The 26,037-nt window shown below is 34.8% G+C and overlaps 2 protein-coding genes and 1 pseudogene across 2 annotated transcripts; 1 reads left to right on the top strand and 2 right to left on the bottom strand.

Moving 5' to 3' along the window:
* The first annotated feature begins 7,526 nt into the window (after window positions 1-7,526).
* On the top strand, window positions 7,527-8,560 carry LOC147408095 (mitogen-activated protein kinase kinase kinase 20 pseudogene; annotated as a pseudogene).
* A 2,026-nt stretch (window positions 8,561-10,586) lies between these two features.
* Window positions 10,587-19,069, bottom strand: LOC147408094 (lipid droplet phospholipase 1-like). Its single transcript, XM_086436969.1, has 10 exons — window positions 18,772-19,069; window positions 18,488-18,555; window positions 17,091-17,161; window positions 16,490-16,732; window positions 15,219-15,382; window positions 15,039-15,094; window positions 14,888-14,940; window positions 14,673-14,793; window positions 13,224-13,321; window positions 10,587-10,855 (listed from the first exon to the last, which is right to left on the bottom strand). Exons 1-10 carry the CDS (start codon window positions 18,900-18,902, stop codon window positions 10,784-10,786), a joined length of 1,077 nt encoding a protein of 358 aa, XP_086293095.1. The 5' UTR covers window positions 18,903-19,069; the 3' UTR covers window positions 10,587-10,783.
* Window positions 19,070-20,745: 1,676 nt separating this feature from the next.
* Window positions 20,746-25,346, bottom strand: LOC147408093 (acid phosphatase 1-like). The gene is made up of 3 exons (XM_086436968.1): window positions 24,692-25,346; window positions 23,985-24,194; window positions 20,746-21,066 (listed from the first exon to the last, which is right to left on the bottom strand). Exons 1-3 carry the CDS (start codon window positions 25,105-25,107, stop codon window positions 20,889-20,891), a joined length of 804 nt encoding a protein of 267 aa, XP_086293094.1. The 5' UTR covers window positions 25,108-25,346; the 3' UTR covers window positions 20,746-20,888.
* Between the last annotated feature and the right edge of the window lie 691 nt (window positions 25,347-26,037).

Genomic DNA, 26,037 nt, shown 5'->3' with positions numbered 1-26,037 from the left:
ACATTTGCTCCTTTTTCTGTTGATTTTTTGAACTTGACATTTGATACTTCTTCTTGATAGAAACAATGGAGAATGATATCAAAGGGAGGTGTTGGCTGCTACACCCAACCCTCGTTGGTTTAATTCATGGAAGCGTAGTACAGAAATGCCCATTAGAAAACTAAGGTTAGATTAATAAAAATAAAAATAAAAAAGTGAGATTCTTGAGTTTGAAGAAGTTAGAATCTTAAGGTTGAAGACATTGGAAAAATAAACACTTTGCCCAGATGAAGAAGCCTGATTTTGGGGATAAAATGAATTTTCTGCTAGATATTAAATATCAGGGCACTTGGGTCATTTAAATGAGTCTCCTAGAGAATACCTAGGTCAAGAGTGGGCAAAGTGGGGTGTGTGATCAGATTGAAAACACAGGGCGTATCTCTAACATTGATTGGAATGTGATGGACAGTATCTCTACTATTGATCCAAAAAGTAAGTTGTCGGTTCCACTTCAGCAAATAATGTGATGGGCAATATCTCTGATCGACCGTTAACATTTAGAAGGATCCTCGAGATAGAAGTAATCCTTAGAAATTATTTGTTTCTCTTCGCATCTTATCTGTTCATTTGCGATAATTTTATTCTTTAGAAACAGTACTCCTATTCCGCATTGGACTCGTAATCCTTTTCAGTTTCAAATTCTACTAAGACACTAAACTATAAAACCACTCTGTCCCTCTCATTTTGAGAAACTATCAAAAGAAATAACCTGAAAAAAACAGAGATACAGAGAGAGAAGCAGAAACCCAGAAGTAAGAGATGGAGATGGAGATGAAGAACTGTGAAGAAGAACGGTTTTGGAAGAAGGGTAGGATCATAGGTCAAGGAGGCTTCGCTACGGTCTCTCTCGCCACAACCCATCACCACTATCTCCCTTGTCTAATGGCTGTGAAATATGCTGAGTTCTCTCATTCTATTTCCCTTGTCAACGAGAGAATAATGTTAGATTAAAATCCAAATCTAACATATTGATTCTCAAATAAATGCGGAAATAAATCAAGAGAATCAAAAACTGAAAATGCCCAAAATTTGTATAAATACCTCCCGCCATTGATTTCACCCTCTTACGCTGAAGATCCGTCGATCTCGATTTGGTACTTCCAAAACTCTGATTCACTCCTTAGATGGTGTAAAAATGAAGGAGATTGAGAGAGTGAGTGAGTTTTGGGGACCAAACGGTTCCTTTTATAACCAAACTTGGTCGAGGCTTCCATCAAGCACTCGACCACGTTTTGGTTTGTTGCCACAAACCAGATCTGAAGTGGGTCACGTTTCTTAACTATAAGAAACGTGTTGAGACGAAGTGGACCACTATAAGGGATCCGAAAAAATAAGGTTGTAAATGTGTGCGAAAAATAAGGGACAGTAGAGAATCGGGGATAACATTCTCCCACTTGGTCCACAATACAAATGTCTCATCTTAAACCCATCGATGATCTGTATTAAGTAATAAATACACGAATCATAGCGATAAGTCCTCTAAAGACGAGTATTACCTTCCATGTATTACAATGTATTTATTTCTTAATATTACACTTTATGTGGTAACATTTCTTAATGAATAAACCCTATGTTTATTCTGGTCCTACACAAATGAAGTTTCTCAAAATAAATTAAGGTGCACATAAATATGAGAAACATTACAATTAGAAGAGTTTCATTAAATAACATTGTTTATACAATGAAAAACTACATAATGGAACTAAGTCCCATATTCACTACATGATCCTTGAATTTCAATGGTGGCATGCCTTTAGTCAAAGGATCAGCGATCATCAATTCAGTGCTAACGTGCTCAATGACCACTTTCTTTTCTTTGACACGTTCCCTTACAGCTAAATACTTAATGTCGATATGTTTACTTCGACTTCCACTTTTGTTGTTTTTAGCCATGAAAACAGCAGCTGAATTGTCGCAATACATTCTTAATGGCCTAGAGATAGAATCCATAATTCTAAGCCCACATATGAAACTCTTAAGCCATACACCATGCGAAGTAGCCTCAAAACAAGAAACGAACTCGGCTTCCATAGTGGAAGTGGCAGTCAAGGTCTGCTTGGCACTTCTCCATGATACAGCTCCACCAGCCATCATAAAAATGTAACCTGATGTTGATTTACGTGAATCAACACAGCCAGCAAAGTCCGAATCTGAGTAACCAATAACTTCCAGATTGTCCGTCCGTCTATACATAAGCATGTAATCCTTAGTTCCTTGAAGATACCTCATCACTTTCTTTGCAGCTCTCCAGTGGTCTAAACCTGGATTACTCTGATATCGTCCCAACATCCCCACAACAAATGCAATGTCAGGTCTTGTGCAGACCTGAGCATACATTAGGCTTCCGACAGCAGAAGCATATGGAATGTTTTTCATTTGTTCCCTCTCAAGATCGTTCTTCGGGCATTGGTTCAAATTGAACTTATCACCCTTCACAATGGGAGCAACACTTGGTGAACAATCCTTCATCCGAAATCTCTCTAAAACCTTATTGATATAGGTTTCCTGCGACAGACCCAAGATACCTCGAAATCTGTCTCTATGGATCTTAATGCCAATGACATAAGACGCCTCACCCATATCCTTCATATCAAAGTTTTTAGAGAGGAATTGTTTCACCTCATGCAGCAAACCCTTATCATTGGTTGCTAGCAAAATATCATCCACATATAAAACAAGAAAACAAATTTTACTCCCACTGACCTTCTGGTATATACATTGATCCATAATATTTTCTACAAAACCAAATGAAGAAATTACATTATGGAATTTTAAATACCATTGACGGGATGCTTGTTTTAAACCGTATATGGATTTCTTAAGCTTGCAAACCAATTGCTCACCATCACTAGAGGGGAATCCTTCAGGTTGTTTCATGTAAACCTCCTCCTCTAGATCTCCATTAAGAAATGCCGTTTTCACATCCATTTGTTGCAATTCTAAGTCAAAATGGGCTACTAATGCCAAAATAGCACGCAAGGAATCTTTCTTAGATACAGGAGAAAAAGTCTCCGTATAATCGATTCCTTCCTTCTGAGTGAATCCCTTAGCAACGAGTCTTGCCTTGTATCTCTCAATGTTGCCTAATGAGTCTTTCTTTGTCTTAAAGACCCATTTACAACCAATGGCTTTTGCACTATTAGGCAACTCAACAAGGTTCCAAACTCCGTTACTCTTCATAGAATTCATCTCTTCCTCCATGGCATTGTACCATAATTCTGATTCTTTACAACTCATGGCTTGCGAAAAAGATTCAGGATCATTTTCGGCTCCAATGTTGTAGTCAGATTCTTGCAGATACACAACATAATCACCAGAAATTGCTGACTTCTTAGTTCTAGCAGATCTTCTTAATGTCGCACCATCATCTTCCTCGGAAGTATGAGGTTCAACTCGTTGTTCAGAAGTTTCAGGCAACTCTTGAACAACCTGATCTACCGGAATGTTGTCAACAGCTTGTGGAACTTCAATGATTGATTGTTCAACACCAGTTTGTACTTGAGGGGCGTTGTGAACAATAACCAATCTATCACCTGAAGTGGAAGGTTGAGACTCTGAATGATCATTCTCAGAACCAATAGTCCTGATTTGATCGCTCCCACTGATCAAGTCATTTTCAAGAAACTTTGCATTTCTTGATTCCACAATCCCAGTACTGTAAGATGGACAAAAAAATCTGTAACCTTTAGACCTTTCAGCATATCCAATGAAATACCCACTAATGGTCCTTGGGTCCAGTTTCTTTTCTTGTGGATTATAAATTCTTACTTCAGACGGACATCCCCAAACGCGCATATGTCGCAAACTCGGTTTCCAACCTTTCCATAATTCAAATGGTGTTTTAGAAACAGCCTTGGTTGGAACTCGGTTTAATATATACACTGCCGTCTTAAGTGCTTCAGCCCACAAGGAATTAGAAAGATTAGAGTTGCTTAGCATACTCCGCACCATGTCCAATAATGTTCGATTTCTTCTTTCTGCTACACCATTCTGATCCGGTGAACCAGGCATGGTGTATTGGGCAACAATCCCATGCTCTTGAAGAAACTTTGCAAATGGCCCAGGTGCTTGTCCATTCTCTGTGTATCTACCATAATATTCTCCACCTCTATCTGATCTCACGATCTTAATTTGTTTGCCGCATTGTTTCTCTACTTCAGCCTTAAAGATTTTAAAGGCATCTAATGCTTCGTTCTTGTTATGAAGCATGTAGAGATACATATATCGTGAATAATCATCTATGAAGGAGATGAAGTATTTCTGACCATGTGAATCCATGTCTGGACTACATATATCAGTATGTATGATTTCTAATATGGCCGAACTCCTATTAGCACCTTTCTTTGACTTGTTGGTCTGCTTTCCCTTTATGCAGTTCACACAAGTCTCAAAATCAGTAAAATCTAGAGTACTAAGTACCCCATCATTTACTAATCTTTTAATCCTCTCTATAGAGATATGACCTAATCTCCGGTGCCATAATGTAGAGGAATCCTCATTAACAACACATCTTTTAGTGCCAGTTTGAACATGCATAGCATTATAAGTGGTATTGTTTTGTAAATTAATGCAGTAAAGACCATCAGACAAAATACCATTCCCAACACAATCAGATTTATAAAATAAATCAAATGATATTTCTGAAAAGTGAAAGGAATATCCAAAAGGTACAAGTCTTGAAACTGAAATCAAGTTTCTAGAAAAACTTGGAACATAAAAGGTCTTTTCTAATTCTAAAACAAAACCACTACTTAAAGTTAAACAGCATGTCCCTACAGCCTCCACATGTGAGCCCATCTTGTTTCCGGATAAGATGCTTTGCTCACTTCCCACTGGCTTCCTTAGGTTTTGTAAACCCTGCAAGGAATTCGAAATGTGGATTGTTGATCCAGAATCAATCCACCATGTGTTAATATTTACATTAACCATATTAGATTCATAACAAACAAATGAGATTGAATTACCTTTATCCTCAAGCCATTTCTTAAATTTGGCGCATTCCTTCTTCACGTGTCCCGTCTTTTTACAGAAGAAACACTTGGAATTTTTCTTGATATCAGCTTGGGGAGGTATTTTACCTTTCCCTTTCTGATTAGCCTGAAATTTGCCCTTTCCTCGCGTAGCCAGCATTGCACTCTCACCCAGTTCCATCATTAGCCTTCCTTCCTCTTGAACACACATGGTCATGAGTTCATTAATTGACCATTTGTCTTTATGTGTGTTGTAAGAGATTTTGAAGGGCCCGTATTGATGCGGAAGGGTATTCAAAATGTAGTGCACCAGAAAGGACTCCGACATTTCAACCTCGAGATTCTTTAATTGAGCCGCAATATCCCTCATATGCATGATGTGCTCACGCACACCTTTGACATTTGTGAGCCTTAGGGATGAGAACTTCATGATTAGGGTACTTGCGAGAGCCTTTTCTGAAGTGACGAATTGATCATCAATGGCTTTCAGCAAGTCCCGGACATTATCATGCTGATCTACAGAACCACGAATACCAGCAGAGATTTTTGTCTTAATGAACATTACGCTGAGGCGATTAGATCGCTCCCATTTTTCATAAAGCGTAATGTCCGCTGTAGAGCTGGTATCGGAAATTGCAGGTGGTTCGTCTTTCCTAATAGCATAATCAATGTCCATCCATCCTAAATGAAGGAGAATTCTCTCTTTTCATACTTTATAGTTATCACCCTTTAATTCGGGAATATCACATCGGATATCAGAAAAATTCGCAGTTTGTGAAGCTGCATAAATTAAAAATTATATGTTTATGTTAAAATTGAGACCTAAATTATTTCATGTTTTACCAATGTAAATCATGCTTAATAAATTGAGTCTAATGATTAAAAAATTACCTGTGGGCTAAATTTTTAATTCAAAAGATTCAATCATTCTTTATGATAGAATAAATCAAATTATTCACTTAATTCGTAATTATACAAGATATATATTCTATCTTAGATTAAATTTTATGATAAAACTACCAAATTATTAATTCATAATTCCTGTGGGTAAGTTATGAATAATTTGATATTTTATCCTAATTAATTATATAAATATAATAAAATTTTCTGTGGGATAAAATTTATTATATTAAGTATAATTAATTACAATTAATGTCTAAATAAACTTTATGTGATCCTAATCAATTATAGTTTTGTTTAATTAAAGATGCTGTGGCTATTCTCTAATTAACTAAAATTATATGGATCACTTAGACATTATTCATTTATGCTTAAAAATTATTTTGCATAAAAAAAAAAAAACTGAAAATAACATGTCATTATTATGCATAATCAATCCTATAATTTTAAGCATAAATTTTCATCCAAAATTTTGCATAATTAATTTAAGCAGAATAATTAATTCATGCAAACACATAACACATATAAATCTGAATAAATTGCATACAATTAAACAAACTGAAGATCATATGCAAAAATAAATAAATAAATAAATAAAAGATAGGCACGTTACTAAATAAATGCCTAAACAATTATAGAAATTATTTTATTTATTTATTTTATTTATACATTTTATCTTCTTCAATTTTCAGTCTATCCGAAATCTATCCGATTTGTATCTGATTTAGATCCGATATGGATCCGATTTCTATCTGATATCTATCCGATATCTATCAGATTTGAATCTAATACAATTCATCAGATAAAACTCCAAAAGATTGTTTAAAAAAATTATATAGAAATTAGAAATCTAATTTCTCAACTGATTTCTATCCGAATTTTATCTGATTTGTATCCGATTTCTATCCGATACAACTCAGTAGCCAAAATCGGTCTTCAAATCAACATTTTAATATAGTTTAAAAATACAGAAATTTTAGAAATCCATTATCCTTATGATTTCTAACATTAATAAGCATTAAAATAAAATTTTTATCCAAAATCCGAGAATCATGAATTTCGGAATGCAATAAAATAAAATAAATAAATAAATAAATAAATATCAAGGCAGAGATTATGGATGCTCTGATACCAAATGTTAGATTAAAATCCAAATCTAACATATTGATTCTCAAATAAATGCGGAAATAAATCAAGAGAATCAAAACTGAAAATGCCCAAAATTTGTATAAATACCTCCCGCCATTGATTTCACCCTCTTACGCTGAAGATCCGTCGATCTCGATTTGGTACTTCCAAAACTCTGATTCACTCCTTAGATGGTGTAAAAATGAAGGAGATTGAGAGAGTGAGTGAGTTTTGGGGACCAAACGGTTCCTTTTATAACCAAACTTGGTCGAGGCTTCCATCAAGCACTCGACCACGTTTTGGTTTGTTGCCACAAACCAGATCTGAAGTGGGTCACGTTTCTTAACTATAAGAAACGTGTTGAGACGAAGTGGACCACTATAAGGGATCCGAAAAAATAAGGTTGTAAATGTGTGCGAAAAATAAGGGACAGTAGAGAATCGGGGATAACAAATAATTCTTTCTCGTCTTAAAACTTCCTCATACATCATCAAATACTACGGAGACGATTTCACCTACGAAAATGGTTGCCCATTTTACAATTTATTCTTAGAATATGCTTCAGGAGGCTCTTTAGCTGATCGAATTAAGAAAACCAATGGTTCAAAAGGATTACCCGAATCTCAAGTCAAGTTATACAACCGCTTGATTCTTGAAGGACTTAAGAATATTCATCAACACGGGTATGTCCATTGTGATATTAAGCCTGACAATATCTTAATCGTCTCGAATGCTAGAAATCCAGAGATTGAAAATATGAAAATTGCTGATTTTGGACTTGCAAAGAGGGTTGGAGAAGAGAATAAGTCAGAAAAGAGTCAATTGAGGGGTACCCCTTTGTATATGGCACCAGAATCAATTATCCGTAATGAGTATGAACCTCATTGTGATGTTTGGGCACTTGGGTGTGTTGTAGTAGAGATGCTTACAGGTGAAAAAGCTTGGAAATGTCCCCCGGATACTGAATTATGTGCTTTGTTGTATCGAATTGCTCTCAGTACAGAATCACCTTGTATACCCAAAGAGATATCGGAAGAGGGAAGGGATTTCTTGAACATGTGTTTCATGAGGGATACGTCACTTCGATGGACGCCTGATATGCTCTTGAACCATCCTTTTGTCGCAAGAACAGTCCCAATTGATTTGCCACAATTACAATCACCCGCTCTTACTTGCCTTCCTTTCAAGAAGAGGCAGAGGTTCAATAATCTAGCGGAGGAGATGAAGAAGCGGCCTAATATCGGTAGTAAGAGAAGCACTACTAATATACCTCATTTTTTGCAATGGTCTGTTGTGAGAAAAAAGACAAAGTACTACTGCTAAAGAACCTCATGATTCACAATGGAACATGCGTACCAAGAGATTTGCAACAACAAAATAATCGACCAATGATGTGATAGAGGTGCCTTCTGTTAGTACATCGATCAATGCCATTCATGTGATAGAGGTGCCTTCTGTTAGTACGTCGACCGACGCCATTCATGAGTTGAGGATGTGATAGAGGAGCCTTCTGGCAGTACAAGCACATGAATGATGATCTATAGCAATATTGGTGTGCCATGAGTTTTAATAGGCACTTCGCTCGATCGACAACATCTCATTTTGAATCCTAATGTGTATAGATCCTTTTTTATACAAACAAGGCTGTGTTTATGTTTTGTTTACTTCAAGATTTCAGCATTCTTTAATTCATTCGTTGTAAGTATTTAACACAAATTTATAAATATAGAGAACTCTTTGTTTTATGGCGAAATCTGTCAACATTCAGATTGTCTATTACACATGTCTTTGGACTTTTCGATTTCTCATGTTTATTTTCAGTTAATGGATATATTGTCCCCCAATATTTCTGTTGTCTCTTTCTTTAGAAGAAATTTCTTACTCTACTGTAATTATATTCCAAGTCAATTCTGCTCTCCCTTACATAATGAACCTGTTGACAACTTTTTTTGTGTCTAAAAATGAAGAAGTCGTGAATCTCTTGTCCTCTATGAGCTTTCAAAGATTATCCCCAAAGGATGCATATATTTGGTTTTTAAGGCCTCACTTATTATCAAGAAATAAATGAACATGTCATATTAGACTAACCAATTAAGGAGCTCTCAAAGGTTATACCCAAAGGATTTCCATAAAAGGAAGCTTTCTCTGTTTAAATTTTCAAAACAAGATTTTTTTTTTCCAGGCGACCATTAAATCACCTTTGACATTTTGTTTTTTCAAGCCTAATATGGCTACATGGAGTCCAACTTTGATGTTGAGACAGTAAAAGTTTTGAAATCTACTAGAGCTTTGTTTACATTTTGGTCATTGATTCTAATCTAATCCGAAAACATCTTGAGAGTACATCTTTATTAATTCTGAAGGATCTTGAATTCGAGCAACAATTAGCTTACAAGACAGCTAAAGCTTGGGATGCTTCCCAAACTCACTTTTCCAAATTGCTGCCATATTAAGTTTGTCATTGTTGTTGTTCTCATTAGTGCTTGAGAAATTTGTGATGGCATTGGCAGAAGATGTCACTAGTATCACACGAAACATCAAAAAATGATATTGCAATCTGGTCAAAGGAAAGTGTTTTATTTCTTGTTGGTGCCAAGATTATGTGCTGCAATATCACAAGGTCTCGTGCAAAGTCTTGCCAGATCTGAGATTTGCTAGAATTGAGGGTGAATTTCTTTCATCAAGACTATGAACTTGTTTTGGGATATTATAAGGGTGATTTATAAGGATGTTGCCATGTAATACAAAGGTTATTGTTGTCACTAACCCACAAAGATTTCCACCCCACAATTGGCATATTGTACGTAAGCAAATTATCTTAATCGACTTTCCCTAGTGTATGATCTGAGTTATACTTAATCTCATTCGAGTCCACATTAAGATGCAAGCTCTTCATTAACTACTTGAATATTAGCTTCTAGCTTCTTGTTAGAGTTGGAAACTCATTTGCTGCTTTAGGGGTGCTTCAAGTTCTTGGCTCTTGTGGGAAGCTACTCTTACAATGTAAAAAAAAATTCACCACTTCTAGGGATAATTTTCAAATGCATAGTACTTCTCTAACTCCTTCTAAGAATGCTTTAGTTATAACTTTTCTTTATCTAGAGTAAAATCTCAAAGACCAAACTAGTCTTGGAGTCTTTCCTATACCCTAGTTTGAACTTTAAAGATAAGAATAGAGCACCAAAAACATGCCCCACTTGTTCCTGAGCCCCAGCAAGGGCTGAAAAAATGTCATCTCCATTAGAAACATCTCTTGTGCCTACCAATTGAATACACTAATGGTCTTATCTTATTAAATTAGAATTTTAGTAACTATTGTTCACTCGGCCAATCTTGTTTAACCTAATAACAAAATGCATTGGTCACAAGAGTAAGAATTATTTTAGTCTCATACATAGTTATATTTGATTTGTAGAATTTTTTTGATAGATGAACTATCAAGAGAGACTCAAATATTCCCAGATGCACCAAAAAATATCATGACACCAAAGAAACTACTGGCTCTAAAGCCATTTAAAAAACACTTGAGAAGCTGAGTATCACTGTATCTGAGCAACATAGAATGTTCTTAGCTTTTTGTTGATAAATATAACGTGCTCATGTACAATTCAACGAATAATGAATCAGCAAAATTTCTCATTCTTTGTCTTTGGTACAATCAGCTAACAGTTTAAATTGATGGTTTCCAAAGTAACTTGATCTTCCCATCTGGAGAGTCTTAACAACTTTAATGGTTGCCAAACCTTTTAAGTAAGGAAATGATCAATCATGTGTCGTATGACATCTGCACCTTCGGAGTGCATGAAGTGATCTTTGACCTGTAAAACATTTAAACAGAGTTGATTACTGTTTTATTCATTATAAGATTAAGGAAAGTTTAACTTGAAGAACAATTGGCACAAAGATCAATGGCACCCGTGAATTAAAAGTCTATTACAACACATAACATGAAACACATGCAATCATGGCACACCCAAATTGCATAACATTCATAAACCCAATAGATTGCACACGAGCAATACTCGAATAGACAAAGGAAAGAAACCATGCACACATAGGTTTGTAAAAATGACTTGTCCCTTGGATTGGCCACAGTCCAAATTCGCAATGTTCTTCTTTTGAGCAGTGAAAGAGAGGATCCTACTGATGAAAAAAAAGAAGGAAAATGAAGGTAACCCAATCAAAATGTTATCCCCAATGCACAAAAAAGAAAAGGAATCCCTAGGACACAATCCTAAGCAAGATCATCCACTTTTCTAATTAGCATTCATACACTAGAAGTATCCAAGTTCAACACAAGATCCCACCAAGGCACTGGAGCATTTCCCTCCGTCAAAATACCATATTAGCTGAATCCCACCCAATATTCAATGACTTTCGAAAGAGGCAGAAAATATCTTTAAAAATAGAAGAATAATAGCTTTGGTCTCATTTTAGTAATTGATTCTAATCTAATCCAAAGACCTCTTTAGTAGTACACCCTTATTATTTCTAAAGGATTCTCAATTCTAGCAACTACTTGGTTGCTAAAGGAGCAATCATCTAAATTTAGTGTTTTTTTTTTTTTTTTGGTGATGAATAATCAAATTTAGTTTAATTGAAGACCCTTGAACAATTAAAGCTAGGGATGCTTCCCAAACTCCCAATGCCAATCAAACTCAAAACCATCATGAAACTCAAGAATAATCATCTATTTCAGACTCTCTCATAGAGATAAGGATGGCAGTATGGTTACAAAAAGTGTTTAGTTAATTTGAGTTCTTTGTCAAAAGGAATTTCTTATAGACCCAGCCTCTTGGACAACGGTTTATACACTTGATCCAATAACCAAAACATCCCAACTATATGCCATCTAGATCAGCACAAGAGGAGACGGTTCTACGTTTGGTCATTATTTGAGATACCCCATGTTTTCAAACTAATCCCCACCCCTCTTGATTGCCCCATCTCCTTTAAAAAAAATTGGGGTCTTTAGACACCCCTGCATATTTTGATTAATACTTGAGATACCCATGTTTTTTCAAACTGGTGAAATGCCCCCTTTGACTTTGTTCTTCTTTTCTAGACTAATAAAAATTAAGATAACCCTCATTCCGTCATTTTGAACTTCTCACCCCCACAGATTTTGGTTTCAAGTTGAAGATGAGGGTAATGAGGTCATTTTGCATTAATCTATTGGAGAAGACCAAGGTCAAGGAGGCATGTAAGCGTTTTGGTGAATATTAGAGAAAACCCAATGTTTTTAAATTGATGGCATTGCCGCCTTGATATAGGTCTACTCCAATAGACTAATGAGAAATGATCTAAATGCCCATTTCTTCAACTTCACATTAAAAACCCTTGAATTTCTCCCCAAAATCAATCATGTTCAAGCACTTCAACCTTACCACTTGTGCATAGGTTGCCTTCCTTATAAGAAAATCCTGTCTCAACCCCTGATCTAGATAAATTCCTAGTTTCAACTGATAGGAAGAATATGTTTCAGGTATAGTACGATAAATATACCAACAGCAAATCTTGTATGTTAGGTTTACCCAGGCTTTCTTTCCAATTCTGCTTTGAAAATAAATTCTCCAAAAGCCAAATTTTATGAATAAAGTTGGGGAATGATTGCATTATTTTTCTTATCGAAGTAAAACATGGTTCTTGTATGTGCATAATTATATATACGAGTTACCATCTCAGAATGCATCAAAATAAGATAGTATATAAATTCCTAACCAATCATAATTAATCATACAAATGAATAAATTTCTTTGTAATTTGCAAGTCCCTCCAAAAGCAATTCATAACTTTTTTATTTTGTTCATATATATAGAATAATTTTCAAAATAGTATTTCAGCAAAAATTTACTATTACCAAAATATTTTGTGAAATGAATAATGATTTCCACGAAAATAAATACAAGAAGAAATTGTCAACTGAATTACTGTTGAGCCTTAGGAAATGGAAATGTTATAGTATATTTCGTGGAAATGTGCTATGAATTAACAATGGAAAATTCAATAGATTGGGTTTCTGATGATTAGTGTGTCTAGAGCATTCTGTATATGTGTGTGCTTTCTTCTAGGTCCTATCTCAATTACAGAGTTGTGTTCCATAAAAATAATACAGGATCAGAGATGTGGCATAAAATTACTAGTCATGAAATAGTTTGTGTATGGGTGAGATAGAGATAGATAAACCTGAATGACACTGTGTGCAGCAAACCTCTGTCTACAGGCGTGAAAGCTAACATCGACTTTTTCCCATGAAACACGAGATAGACCTGTCACTATCTCCTCTGCATAATAGAGATCACATGAGGAACTTATAACCAACTTATTTGACACCTTAAAACAAGAATTCATAAACAAGGGCATAAAGCAAAGACCAATAGAAAGGCATCCAAAAAATACAGCATGGCATGAAAGGCTGCAAACTTACATCAACATGCCAGCTATGTTATTTTGCAATTATACTTTGGTCTAGGAAAAAACATCGTTTACTTATTAACAAATAGAACAATAATTATAGCATCATTTAATTTAATGTTTTTTATAAGATATTCATTAAAAAAATATAGAAGATACAAAGCAAGGCAAAGGCCGAGGAGACCTCCTGCTAAGGTCAAGGACCAACAAAGCAAGCAAAACATACCATTCAATCTAAAGAAAAACTCCTAATTGTTGCCTCCTAACATTATGTCTTATTTAAAAAAACAAAGCCCAAAGAAGGAACCCCCAAACTCTTCGTAACTTTAGACAAAATGAACATACGGTTGCCAGAATAGAATTAGGCAAAGACTCCTTGCCCCAAATGTTCTTCTATTTCTTTCTTTCTAGATAGACCAACAAACTGCAAACGACGACTCTCCAAAGGAGTCCCATATTTAGCATTAAAATGATATCTGAGCCAGCTAATAAAGAAGGATGGAATTGAAAAGGGGAGAGTCAAGTAAATGTCTAAAAGAGAAAAAATAAAATGAGACCAGATACTTCTAGTCCCAAGGCAATGGATGAGTAGGTGATTGACACTCTCTTTACATATCATATAGAAATTTTATGATAATTCACCTACAAGCAATTTAATTATCAACAGTTATGATTCTTCTAAAGTGGCTGAACAGAGAAAGAAGACCACTTTAGACAATTTTCAACTCCAAAATTATTGAACCAGGAAAGAAACAACTCTATAAAATTCATAAAATTAGAACTATTTGGTGAGAAATTACATATAGTCCTCGAAAAAGGACGTAAAACAATTAATATCAAACTCCTAAAAGTTTCCTAAACTAACATCATACCCAAGGTTACTAATTTTTTATTTAATCCCAATGAAAATAAACAAACCATATAGATAATTCCGCCATAATTCTGCATCTTGTTTGCTTTTTGAATGAAGCTCACTCAAATTATTTCAAATTGTACAATCTTGAGATCATTGGCATCAAACTTGAAGCATTCAAAAACAGAAAAATATAGCCACATATTAAGAGATGAGATTGTACAACATCATTGAGGCAGTTATTTGCAATTCTAGCAATGGCTAATGTTGAGGAGAGCTCCCTCTTCATAAAGCTAAATATGTCATCACATAAAAGGATCACGAAAAAAAGGAGAAATGCAATCATGAACTTAAACAAAGATACGTACCTTCTAGCACATCAAAGCCATCATTTTCTGCTGAAATGGAGGCATATTTCTCCCCGTCATTTTCCTTGCAGCGTTCTTCATGCACAATATGAGGATATTTCTCACTAAGAGCATCCTCCCACTAGTAAGCAAGAATGTTAGTTATCGCACTGTCACTAGAATTTTAAGGGGGGGGGGGGGGAGGAAGTAATTTAAGTATGCAAGTGGAATATTACCTCTGGAAGTTCGCTAATACGTCTAATTGATGATGTTCTCCAACCAACTATATCTTGATAACATATTATCAAGGAATACAAGAATAGGTGGCAGATTCATTGGAAAGGAATATTTAACCAAGAGTGGCCATTGACAGACCGGGCAGGATACGATCATAGCCAACATTTGAATATGTAACACGACGTTCAAATGCTCGTAAGGCAGACCTACATGAATGAGATTTGACATCAGTAATATGAATTGCAGTTTATAGGAGAGAAAGACGTCTCAAAGAACTACTGATCTACCGAAAATATCTATAAAAAAAAAAACAAACTGTTGTTAACGTACAGGAAATAGAGTTCATCATGATCATCCACCATGCGTCGAAGTAAGGGAAGCTTCCCCTCCTCAGCATCAGTAAGAAAAAGATGTCGGCCAGTTCTCCTAAATATCCAGTGAATAACAAGAGATGCTGCTTTCTCAAATGCAGTTACACCAAAAAGAAAGGGAACCTGCAAATGAGAGTGATTTTCCCAAGCAAATGAATGAAGTAACCCATCTGGGAAGCAAATAACCAAAATCTACTAAAATAAAGAGATGTTATACCCTTTAAAATTTTCATAGAGCCCTACAAATCAATAATTTTAAATATTTTATATAGAAGAGAATTTTCTAACCTATTAAAGGACTTACGATCGAGTTGCACCGCTTCCCTATAATTCAATCTGATACATCTAAGGTATTATAAATCCACAAAGAGGCCAAAATGCATGACCAATTTGGTACAACCAATTGGTGTATGTTCCAGTCAGTCAAAATATGAGAAGTCTCGACCGAGACCCTAGATAACTGAAACAGACCTCCACATCTCGTTCCAGTCATCCCCAAGATTGTGATATTAGTCAAGACCTACATTACCAGGTTCATTGGTTCGCTTGGTTCGAATTTGGGTTCGCCACTCTAGAATGAACCCAGTTCGTAGAGGTAGTTTTTTAGAGATAATTTATGTTTAGTCTCGGAGAAAAATACCTAGGTCAAGGGAGCATGCTATCAGTTTGAAAACACAGGTACCCCTATTATTGACCAAAATCCAAAATAGGGGGTGCATCTCTAATATTGACCAAAACATGGGGGGTACCTCTAATGTTAACCAAAACATGAAGGCATCTAATATGGAACAAAACAGTGGTATACGGGTTTATGGTACAAACCAAACTGTGAACAAGTTTGCTTTATACCTATTTGTGGTTCGGCCAAGTTAGAGCAAATTCTGTAAATCAGGTCAATACATTCCAAGACGAAATGAGATTTTAACCATGATATCACACACTAAATGGCCTCAAAAAAATTACAAATATTAGAGAAATCAGGTAATGTCAACGAAATCCTCAGTTCCAAATTTATTCAATCCACCATGTAGAAGGCAGGGGAGAACCCCAACAAACAGGCAACTGATGAGCATTTGTTGAATTGAGTTTAAATTTTCAAATTGGTAAACCTCGGCTCAATTATCATGAAAATAAAAGGTCAGCTTCAGATATTTGAATGGCAAATAAGGCATTTAATGCCAACAGAAATCAGAACTCTCATTGATAAATATAATGTGAAGGAAAGAATACCTGATTGTTACCCTTAGAACCAAGGTGAGGAGTAGCGACAGTAATAAAATTTATTGCTTCCAGACCACATATTGTACCCCTTGAATCTAAATCGGATGGATCATTTGTCATATCCACCATGTTTTCTTTCCTAGGAGGTCTATACAGTCTCCCAATTGCATATCGTGCTACAAGTCCTCCCATAGAATGTGAAATGAATGAGATCTTCCGCACTTCTGGTTTCCATTGAATCACTTCAACAACCTAAAATGTATATGTTTTATCACATACAAGAACATCAGTGGCATAGTAGACATGGTTAATGATTTGAATATAATAATTCGTATCAGATGTAAAGTCGGTGATTTGATCTAATTTATGAGTCCTTTTTACATAAAGATCCTATAATGTGTGTGAATCTTACAAGTCAAATGTGATTCAAGATTCAAAATCTTATAAGTTGAATCTAAACCAAAGAAAATAACATTGAAAATATTAACGGCATACACATCTTGCTAGAGAAAATCACTTGATACTACAAGCAGATCCATTACTTGTTTCAATGGGATCAATTCTCAATATAAGTATAGTATAAGTGTATGATCTTTTAAAGCAAACCAACCTCCTCAGCTAACCGCTCTCCCATAACATCCACACCATCTAATGTCATCATAGACACATTACGTTCACTACCTGCAGAATATGTCGAGCAACTTTAGTAAGATGAAGCAAATGTTGGTCAAATCTACATTATGCATGAAATGATTCTTAAAAATGCACATTTCTATTCATGAAAAACGGGGAGAAATATCCCAACAAAAGAAACTATCACCTTGAAATCCTATGGCAAACGATCCATCCTAGTCATGTATTTGGTTTCCTTGGGGAATAATCATCATTAAAGCCTTACGCCAAAAATTAGGAGTTGGTCCTTCCATTCAATTTTGTCTAAAACCTTGTCTATTGTTATTGCAAGTGTGTTCATTTCAATACACTAACTCAATCCACGTTCTTTTGGGTCTTCCTCTTGCTCTTTTAGAACCTTCAACTTGCATACTCCTATTCACTTGGAACTGGTGGCCATAAAATTGGGGAAGACCAACTGCTAGAAAATGATTTCCACAAATTTGGAAGAAAAGGACCACAAACTCTTTTTTTAAGCAAATGAAGTCATTTTCCTCTCAAGCTTTTCTCATGTTCAACTCACCCAACCAAAGGGACATAAAATGGGACAACCACAATCCGAGATCCACCTAGTCTACACGCTGTCTTTTTGTAGATTTTAATCCTTAAAATGATAAGCTAGCAGGAACAATTCGGTTATGAAACAAATGACTTGACTAGGATTGAGTGTGCTTTTTAAACTGACAAAATGACAATGGGCCTATGGGCTTTAAAGTCTACACCTGTAGGAAGGCCCATTATCAAAACCCACATATGCCCAATTCATTGAGTTCACAATTAGGGTTCATCGACTTCTCCAACGAACAAAGATATTTTCGTGATTTTTGACATTGTTCAACAAGAAGTCTCAAAAGGAAGACAAAATCCAAGAAGAAGTTAACTCCATAGTATTTTCCCACCACATTTTGTCTTCATGGTCTAATTCTTGAAATCCCCTCTCCCCCTTCTAGGAAGCTATGGATATTAAATATTTTATTGCTTAATTCCCTTCAATGCACCTCATCATGTCATGAACAATAACAGGAAAAATATTTGTGATAGGCATTAAGGAACAATTAGAATATGTCTTCCACCATGAAAATTAAGTGAAAAACAAAAAACAAAAAACGAACATTTATTTCAATTAAACTTTGTCCAAGTGAAAACGTGGAATGAAACTCAAAAGATTCCAACCACAGCTATAGAACATTATTCACTACCTAAAAGCTAATGCCCTGTTTGGATCACAATTTTTTAGCAAAATTAAAAAGGAATTTTTTTTTGCCTGAAAAAACTTTAATTGGCACAAAAATGGTGATCCAAGTGACCCTAAAAACTTAAGGAAATGCTCCTTACAATGAACAATCACTTTATCAGGAAGCGATCTAACAAATTGCTCCGCCCCGAACTTCCAGTCCGTGGAACTGCAACAAACAATAAACACAAAAGAAATAAAATTACCAATAAAAAACATAAAAATTCAGATCTAATAATCTCCAAAACTGCCTTCAAAATCAAAGCTTCACAGAAACTCCTCTAATCAAAACCAAACCCTAACCAAAATCTCTCCAAAACCTCAATTTAAAAACCCCCCCCCCCCTCTCCCCAATCCTCACTATCTATATATATTGAAACCTGACCTGCCGAGAATTCCATTAACCATGATAACAAGATGATCTGCAGAAGAAGCAGAATCCTTGGAACTCCAAACATCCCGACCTCCATGAACAGATTCTGAACAAATACCGTTCTCTTTCGGATCGCAATCCATACTTTCTCTCTTTTAATCACATTGCATTCTGTGCAAAAGAACAAGAAATCGAAAACACAGAGAAGCGATCGTCTTTCGTTATTCGATTTCTCCAAAAATATCTAAAATTCGGAGATAATGTAACACGAAAGATGGTAGCGACGGAAGAGATGTTATTAAATAATAATTTAAAAATAGACGCGTTGTCGGCGTGGTGAATGCGGAGGTCGGTAGGTTTTTTTTTTTTTTTTCGGTTAGAAGTTTCGAATTATTGCCACGTGGATGACGGTTGGTTAATTTATTATTTAATTATAAATTCGATTGTTTAACTAACAAGGGAGATTGGAGAATGATAGTGTCGGCCTCTTAAGGTTTAAATCGTTGGATAGTCCTTAAATCAAATCATTGTGAATCCCTAGGAACATATGTTGTCCATAGAGATCATTTTAAATTAGATATTTAACAGATCATTTAACAATTCAGTCTAAAAGACTGAGAAAGACAAAAATATGATAAGAGAATGATTTGGTTATTAAATTATTTTCACTTTTTTTTTAAATAACACCTTTCTTACTGACTTAATGAGTCTCATCCACGGTCAAAAGACTTTAAAATGCGTAAAAGAAGACCTCGAGATTTGTACTAAATCTCGAGATCTTGTTATACAAATCTTGAGGTCTCTCTTTTTTTTTTTTTTTTTTTACTGTGGATGAGGCTTGGTAAGGTCTCTTAATCAAATTCTTTTTTTCCAATATAGGGTTGGGTTTTGCTAATTTGATCCAAGGTTGGTGAGTGTTAATGACTTCAAAACCCACTTTCATCATTTAATTATTAACCATCAACCTCAATTGTTAAGTAAAAAAATTAAAATAAAATTTAGTGACTTAAGAAAAAATGCATGATCCTGATCATATAAACACTCCATACGAAATCCAATTATCAAGTTTTATCTTTTGATAAGTATCCTGAGATATGTATTATTAGGGTACATATTAATCTTGAGAGTTGTATATTGTGTTTACATGGTCAGGATCATAAGTTTTTCTACGAATCATTCTTCATGAGCTACCTAATGCCAACCCTATAGATCAAATGAATAAATAAATAAGTAAATTTTTTTTTATTAATCAAGTAAATAAATTAATGAAACGCTTAAGCTCTCAAATCGATCTACTTAAGATAGATTCATTGTTTTTAGAGATATTTACAAAAAAGTGATCAACTTTTGACAAATTTACAGTTCCAGCTCACTATTCATATTAATTATCAAAATGTGAATGATAACGAATTCAGAGGTTTTTAAAATGATTATTTCGCAGGTTTAAAGTGACAATCTCCCTTTATACCTGCAAAATTGTCAATTTAAACCTGTGAAATAGTCACTTCGTTTTGAAAACAAATTTAACAAAAACGTGAAAGTTCACGTTTTGGTAATTAAAATGAAAAGTGTTTGGAATCGTAAATAACTCATTTTCAGCTTACGAAATGCTAATTCACCCTTATTTTTATATCTTTCTTTTCAAAATCATCATAATTTTCCTTTTATCTTTTTATTCATTCTAGTATAAATAGAGTCCTTCAACATATATGGTGTTAATTAATTTCTCCTCTTTATTTGAGATGGCAGATCAAGTGAGTCGAGCTATCACTATAACCGAGACGGGGTCTACCATCCTAATACTTGAACATTGTTGATGGCTGTAGGTGGGATGGTTACATTAACTTAAGTTTCAAGAGTGACTCATTGTAACATATCTTTAAAGAAGCTATGGCCCTTGACAGGTTGGATGAATCAAACAGGTTTCTTGCCACTAATCCTGAATAGTAGCGAAAAGGCTCTTTGGAAGAAGATGATGACAAACAATTGGAGGCAATTTTTGACTCTGAAATTTCATTTATATTGCAATCTTTGGGAGTTTAAATGCCATATACATTTAACAGAAATACAATTGTTTGACGCAAATTAAATTTTATTCAGTCAACTGCACTTAGCAATGAATTTGGATCTCAGGAAATGTAGTACATTGGATTTGGAAGCTTGAATGAGCGGTTGGACAATGAGGTGCCCAGTAAGTCGCTCCATTGATCTCCAGAGTTGCCAAGAATCCTGTACCCTTCTTTTACCATCTCTCTCCTTTGCTCTGATTTGTATGTAGTTGCAGATTTTCCATGGTCCTCCGAGGCCCTACAGAAGGTAGTGAAAATAAATTATTAGTTGACGACGACTGAACTCCAGATCAGAGCACCGTGACTCCATTAAATGTGAAAAAAAAAGAAAAAAAAAAAAAAAGAATAGAAGGTGGAAATTATCTAGAATCATCGACTAAAAGGATTCGAGATTATAAAGAAAAGCCCAAAGTTTAGGCACACAAAAATGTAAAATCTTACGATGAGTTAAGATACATAGGTATGGATATGGATACTGGTACAGGAACTGGGGATATGGATCGTTATTTAATAGAATCCAAGGAGTCAATCAAACACACTGTACAGGTATCCCATCCAATATGTCTTCCATAGCGTGCTTTAATTTCTTTCTCTTTTTTTTATTTTCCATTTTTTGGAAGGTTTCTTTATTGTTCTTTACTTTTGGGTAACATATCATTCTGCAGTATGTACAACATGCCAAATGTAACAAAAATTCTAATAAATGATTTTGAAGTGATTTTTGTAATAATATACTAGTTTATTTACAAGATGCCAAATGTAACGAAATTTCTAATATTATAAATGATTTTGAAGTAATTTTTGTAATAATATACTAGTCATTTATTTTCATTGACAAAACAAAAGACATCATTATCACGAGTTTAAGAAAATAACCAACAGTAAAACATGAAATAAGAAAATTGTAAGATAGAAGCATCCATGCCATTTCGGTACAAGCATTGGATTGTATCGTGTGCACTTGCTATGCTGGGCATGAATGATCAGGGTATCACATATAATGAGCAGTTTGTCCTGGAAGAGCTAAAACATTATCCTCATTGGGCCCATCAGTCAACAGTTAGAAACTTTAAAGAGACGAGCAGAAGCACCTGATGACATGCTGTAATTAAACCATTTCTCTATTATATTTTATGATGGATTGTTGATCCACAGTTAAACACCAGGATTATCAAAAAGCATGTGCATTTCCTAGCATGTAGAAGCCTTGGCGAAATTATGAGAATTTCCAAACTACAGTCATAAAATTGAAGAAGAAGAAAAAATAATAGTTTGTTGGAAAATAGTTTGAAAATAATCACACAACCACATAGAAAGTAGTCATGAAATCTATCAACCTAAAAGAAGCAGGCAAACTATGAGAGAAAGGTCTAGCTTTATCTCATCTTCCATTCAGAACAGCTCAAAGGGCACCATACTGCATTGATGCCTAAGTGAGGATCTCCTACAACTCTTACGGTTCCAAAACTAAAGAGTCAGAGAGAATTTAAATAAGCCTAAAATTATATATTAACTAAAAAAAATCCCAGGTGTTCTCACTCAGGGTCTTGGCCTTTATTTATTTTTTCTTCTGGGGATTAGAATGTAATTCAGTCTGGACGTATTATTTCTATTGCAATATCAATGTCTTGTTACCAGTTTACATATTATTTTTTGAAATAAATTTTTTGGTGTTGCTCTATTGTAATATACATAGAGAGACACATTGGGTACTTGAGAATCTCATCAAGAAATCAAAAAATTAAATTATAATGCATGTAACATGGGGTAGAGGCCAATCTAAGCCGCACAAGAGGGAGTAAGATGGATAAAAGCATTCTAGTTTAGTGCTGTTGACCAAGCATTAAAGAGAGACTCAGATAGATTTTCCATGAATTAAGAACCATAGGGTTCTTTATAAGGAATGAATCCACACAAAGTTATATATATATGTATGTATAAAGAATGATTTCAGCTAATTTGCAAGGTGTTACAAAACCAAATCCTTCATTAACACCATGTAGACATTACCCACTACCTAAGAGTCGATTATTGTGATTAGACCGTTAGTGGAACAAATTGTGATGTATATGGAATAGGCAATATGGTATATGGATTATTCGAATCTATGGACTAATTCTCAAGTAATAAAAGAAATTTAAATTGGTGTTGAAGAAAAAATAGAACGAAATGGATAACTTAAAAAGTTATACTAGTTTCCACCATAGTGGTAGTAGGAGGTTAAATTTAATGGTTGGATAGAAATAGTTAACAATCGATATCATGGAGAAATTTTTGAGCAGAAGGCTTTGATGATGATGATTTTAAGGGGGAAAGAAAAAGGGAACCAAAAGTAAATATAGCTAAATATTGCATTATAATACATGTGTATGAGCATGTCCATGAAATGGACTTCCCAAAGGCACCATGTCAAGACAATACACAGCCCAGTCAAACTTGACAGGAGTGTCCATATACTTGTTAAATAGGAACTAGGAGAGAATTAAGCAATATAACTTACCAATAACAGCTACGGTAAAACGTAGGCATTTTAGAGAAAATGAAATCTTTCAAGATATTTTCACTCATAGTAACTCTTCAAGATAATCAAACATCAGATCAAGTAGATGTTCGAGATCACTGTTCAAACCTAAAAATGGCAACACCCTCTACATCAGATGGAACCAACCTAGATGATCACCTAGCTCAAAATAAACCCAAAGAAATGATCCTAGCATCCAACAAAGTGGACCTTCTCCTGGGCCAACCCCATTTTCTTGTTCTTTTTATTTGTTGTTGTTCGACCTTTCAAAAGAATGCAGTGTCTCCAAAGGTCGAAATTGTATAACCAAACAAAAAAATTGTGAAGGCAGGTTTCTTATATGAGTAACAATTGGACTATCTATATAGATTACAAATATACAAGTTTAGTTTCCCAACATCCTCAGAACATATTTAACCTAACCATCAACATTACTTCACTAAGAATAAAGGTGTAAATATACAACCCCTAAAGTCGACCATGAAGTAAGGGATTAATCATTCAAACCACATAGTATCGCTACCATTTCACTTTTAAATTATATATTTATAAAGGTAAGTAGCCACAAAGAATCACAGAAATAACAGCATTAATTCCACTAATCAATAGTAAGTAGTAACAATTTAGATCCACACCTTAATATAAGTTTGTCCCAATTCTGAAATCCAACATTTCTCAAATTATCAACTGTGACACTCCTCTGTGTTTCACTCCGTCCAGTCAATAAGAAGACCTTGAAACCCAATCCTAAAACTTCCTCATACAGCTTCAAACTGGACGCTATGGCAGAAGCCTTCGCCTTGTCGACCCATTTATCAAATTCCTGACTATTAAAAACCTCCAAACTGCATATTTCAATCGAAACACATACCAAAATCAGTTATTTATTAAAAAAAAATCAACTCCATTACAATTCAGTATAGTTCTCAATCTTAATTTTGACATCAAAATCACACCTCTCCAAAATCTATAAAAATTTTGAACTTGTAAAAGATGCCCTAAAATTTTCTTAGGGAAATTAAGATAAAAAACTATGGCTGAAATTGAAATTTAATCTCGAAAACCTCCAAAATTCAAAATGCATATACAGATGGAATCCGATACCAAAAATTAGCTTTTTATTCCCAAAAAAAAATCAACCTCCCTTGAATTCAGCATAGTTTGAGATCTTAATTTTGACATGGCAATCAGTCCTGGCCGCAACCCATAAAATATTTTGAACTTAAAAAGGAGGACCTAAAATTTTCTTAGCGAAATTAACACAAAAAAAAATGGCAGAATTCGAAATTTAATCTAAACTAATGAAAAAATAAATTTAGAAAAAAACATGAAATAATCTCACCCATAACCATGCTCGGAGTAATACGGCAGGTTCGAGAGCAGGGTCTCGTCCACATCGAAAACCCAAACATCCTTCCCATCACCAACCAATTCTACGCTACTCGCGTAATTCCAAGCTTCATTAGAAACCAATTCCAGATCCACAACATAAGCCCTACCCGTCATGTAATCCTTCACGTAATCTGCACATTCCGACGGAATTGTCTTCCATGGACTCAGATTATTAGCCTCGACAGCAAATCTCCAACTGTTACACTGAAATTGATTCTCTTCATCGGATTCTTTGAGTCCAATTTCGAGTTTTTCAGGGTATTCGAGGATTAGGGGTCTAGGAAGGATATGAGAATCGAATTTCTCATGAGCAGAAACGATTGAAGAGAAAGCTAAGAAAAGGAGGAAATATCCGAGAAGATTCATGGAAGAAAAAAAGAAGAAGAAATCGGTGATTAAAGAAAACTTTTGGGGAATTTATAAAGAAGTTGGAGAGAATCTGAAATAGTGGTAGGTGGGTTTGCAGTTTGTAGAGTTCTTGAGTTTGAGAGCTTCGTTTCTTGATCCGAGAGAAACCCTAGAAATAGTTTCGTCTTCTGGTTTTAGAGAGAGATGGCGTGACAGTAAAGCAACGGTAGACTAACAGTAACAGATGACCCGAATTTGAACATCTTTGACACGACAGTTATAAACTGGAGGGAAAGACTTTCTGAACGGGTCGGATCCAATATCTGAACCCGTATTATTTATCTACGAATGTTAATTTGGATTGCATTTTAAAATTAAATGCGATGGAAAAGGCTTAAAAGCTACCAGCCATAGTTTTTGTGGATTCGGAACGTTTTTCTTTGGGGGTTGGATCTAAGTTTGAAAATTTACATCGAGATATGGATCCGAATGGATCTAGTCCAGATACGGATATGAGCTATCAATTAATTTTCCTAAAAGAGGCATTTAGGAACAACCTATTAACACTTACAAAATCAAAATTAATTTTGTTTATATCTATTAGAGGAATCAAAATATCAATGAAGAAATCAAAATAAATCTTTGTGAGATGCATTTTGATACCCAAAAAAAAAAACAATTAATGAGGAAATCAAAATAAATTCTCAAATCAGAAGAAATCTTTTCAAAATCTATCTTTTTACGTTAAAAAGTAATGAAAAGATCAATACAAAATCTTCTTTGATGTAACCACAATTTGTCTAAACTCTAATGCTCCAAAAAGAGGTCTCGAAGGATGAAGAAAATTGAGGGAAATTTGGATTTAAATAAAAAGAAGAGATTGAATGGCCTTCAAATGCTTTCATTTTATTATCGTCATTTTGGTAATTTCGCTAGTAGGTATGAAGG

The sequence above is a fragment of the Akebia trifoliata genome, chromosome 3, assembly GCF_017979445.1.
Source record: "Akebia trifoliata isolate Shusen 1 chromosome 3, ASM1797944v1, whole genome shotgun sequence".
Classification (NCBI taxonomy): Eukaryota; Viridiplantae; Streptophyta; class Magnoliopsida; order Ranunculales; family Lardizabalaceae; genus Akebia; species Akebia trifoliata.
Note: the sequence above shows the minus strand (reverse complement) of the source record. Positions and strands in the feature narration are given on the sequence as shown.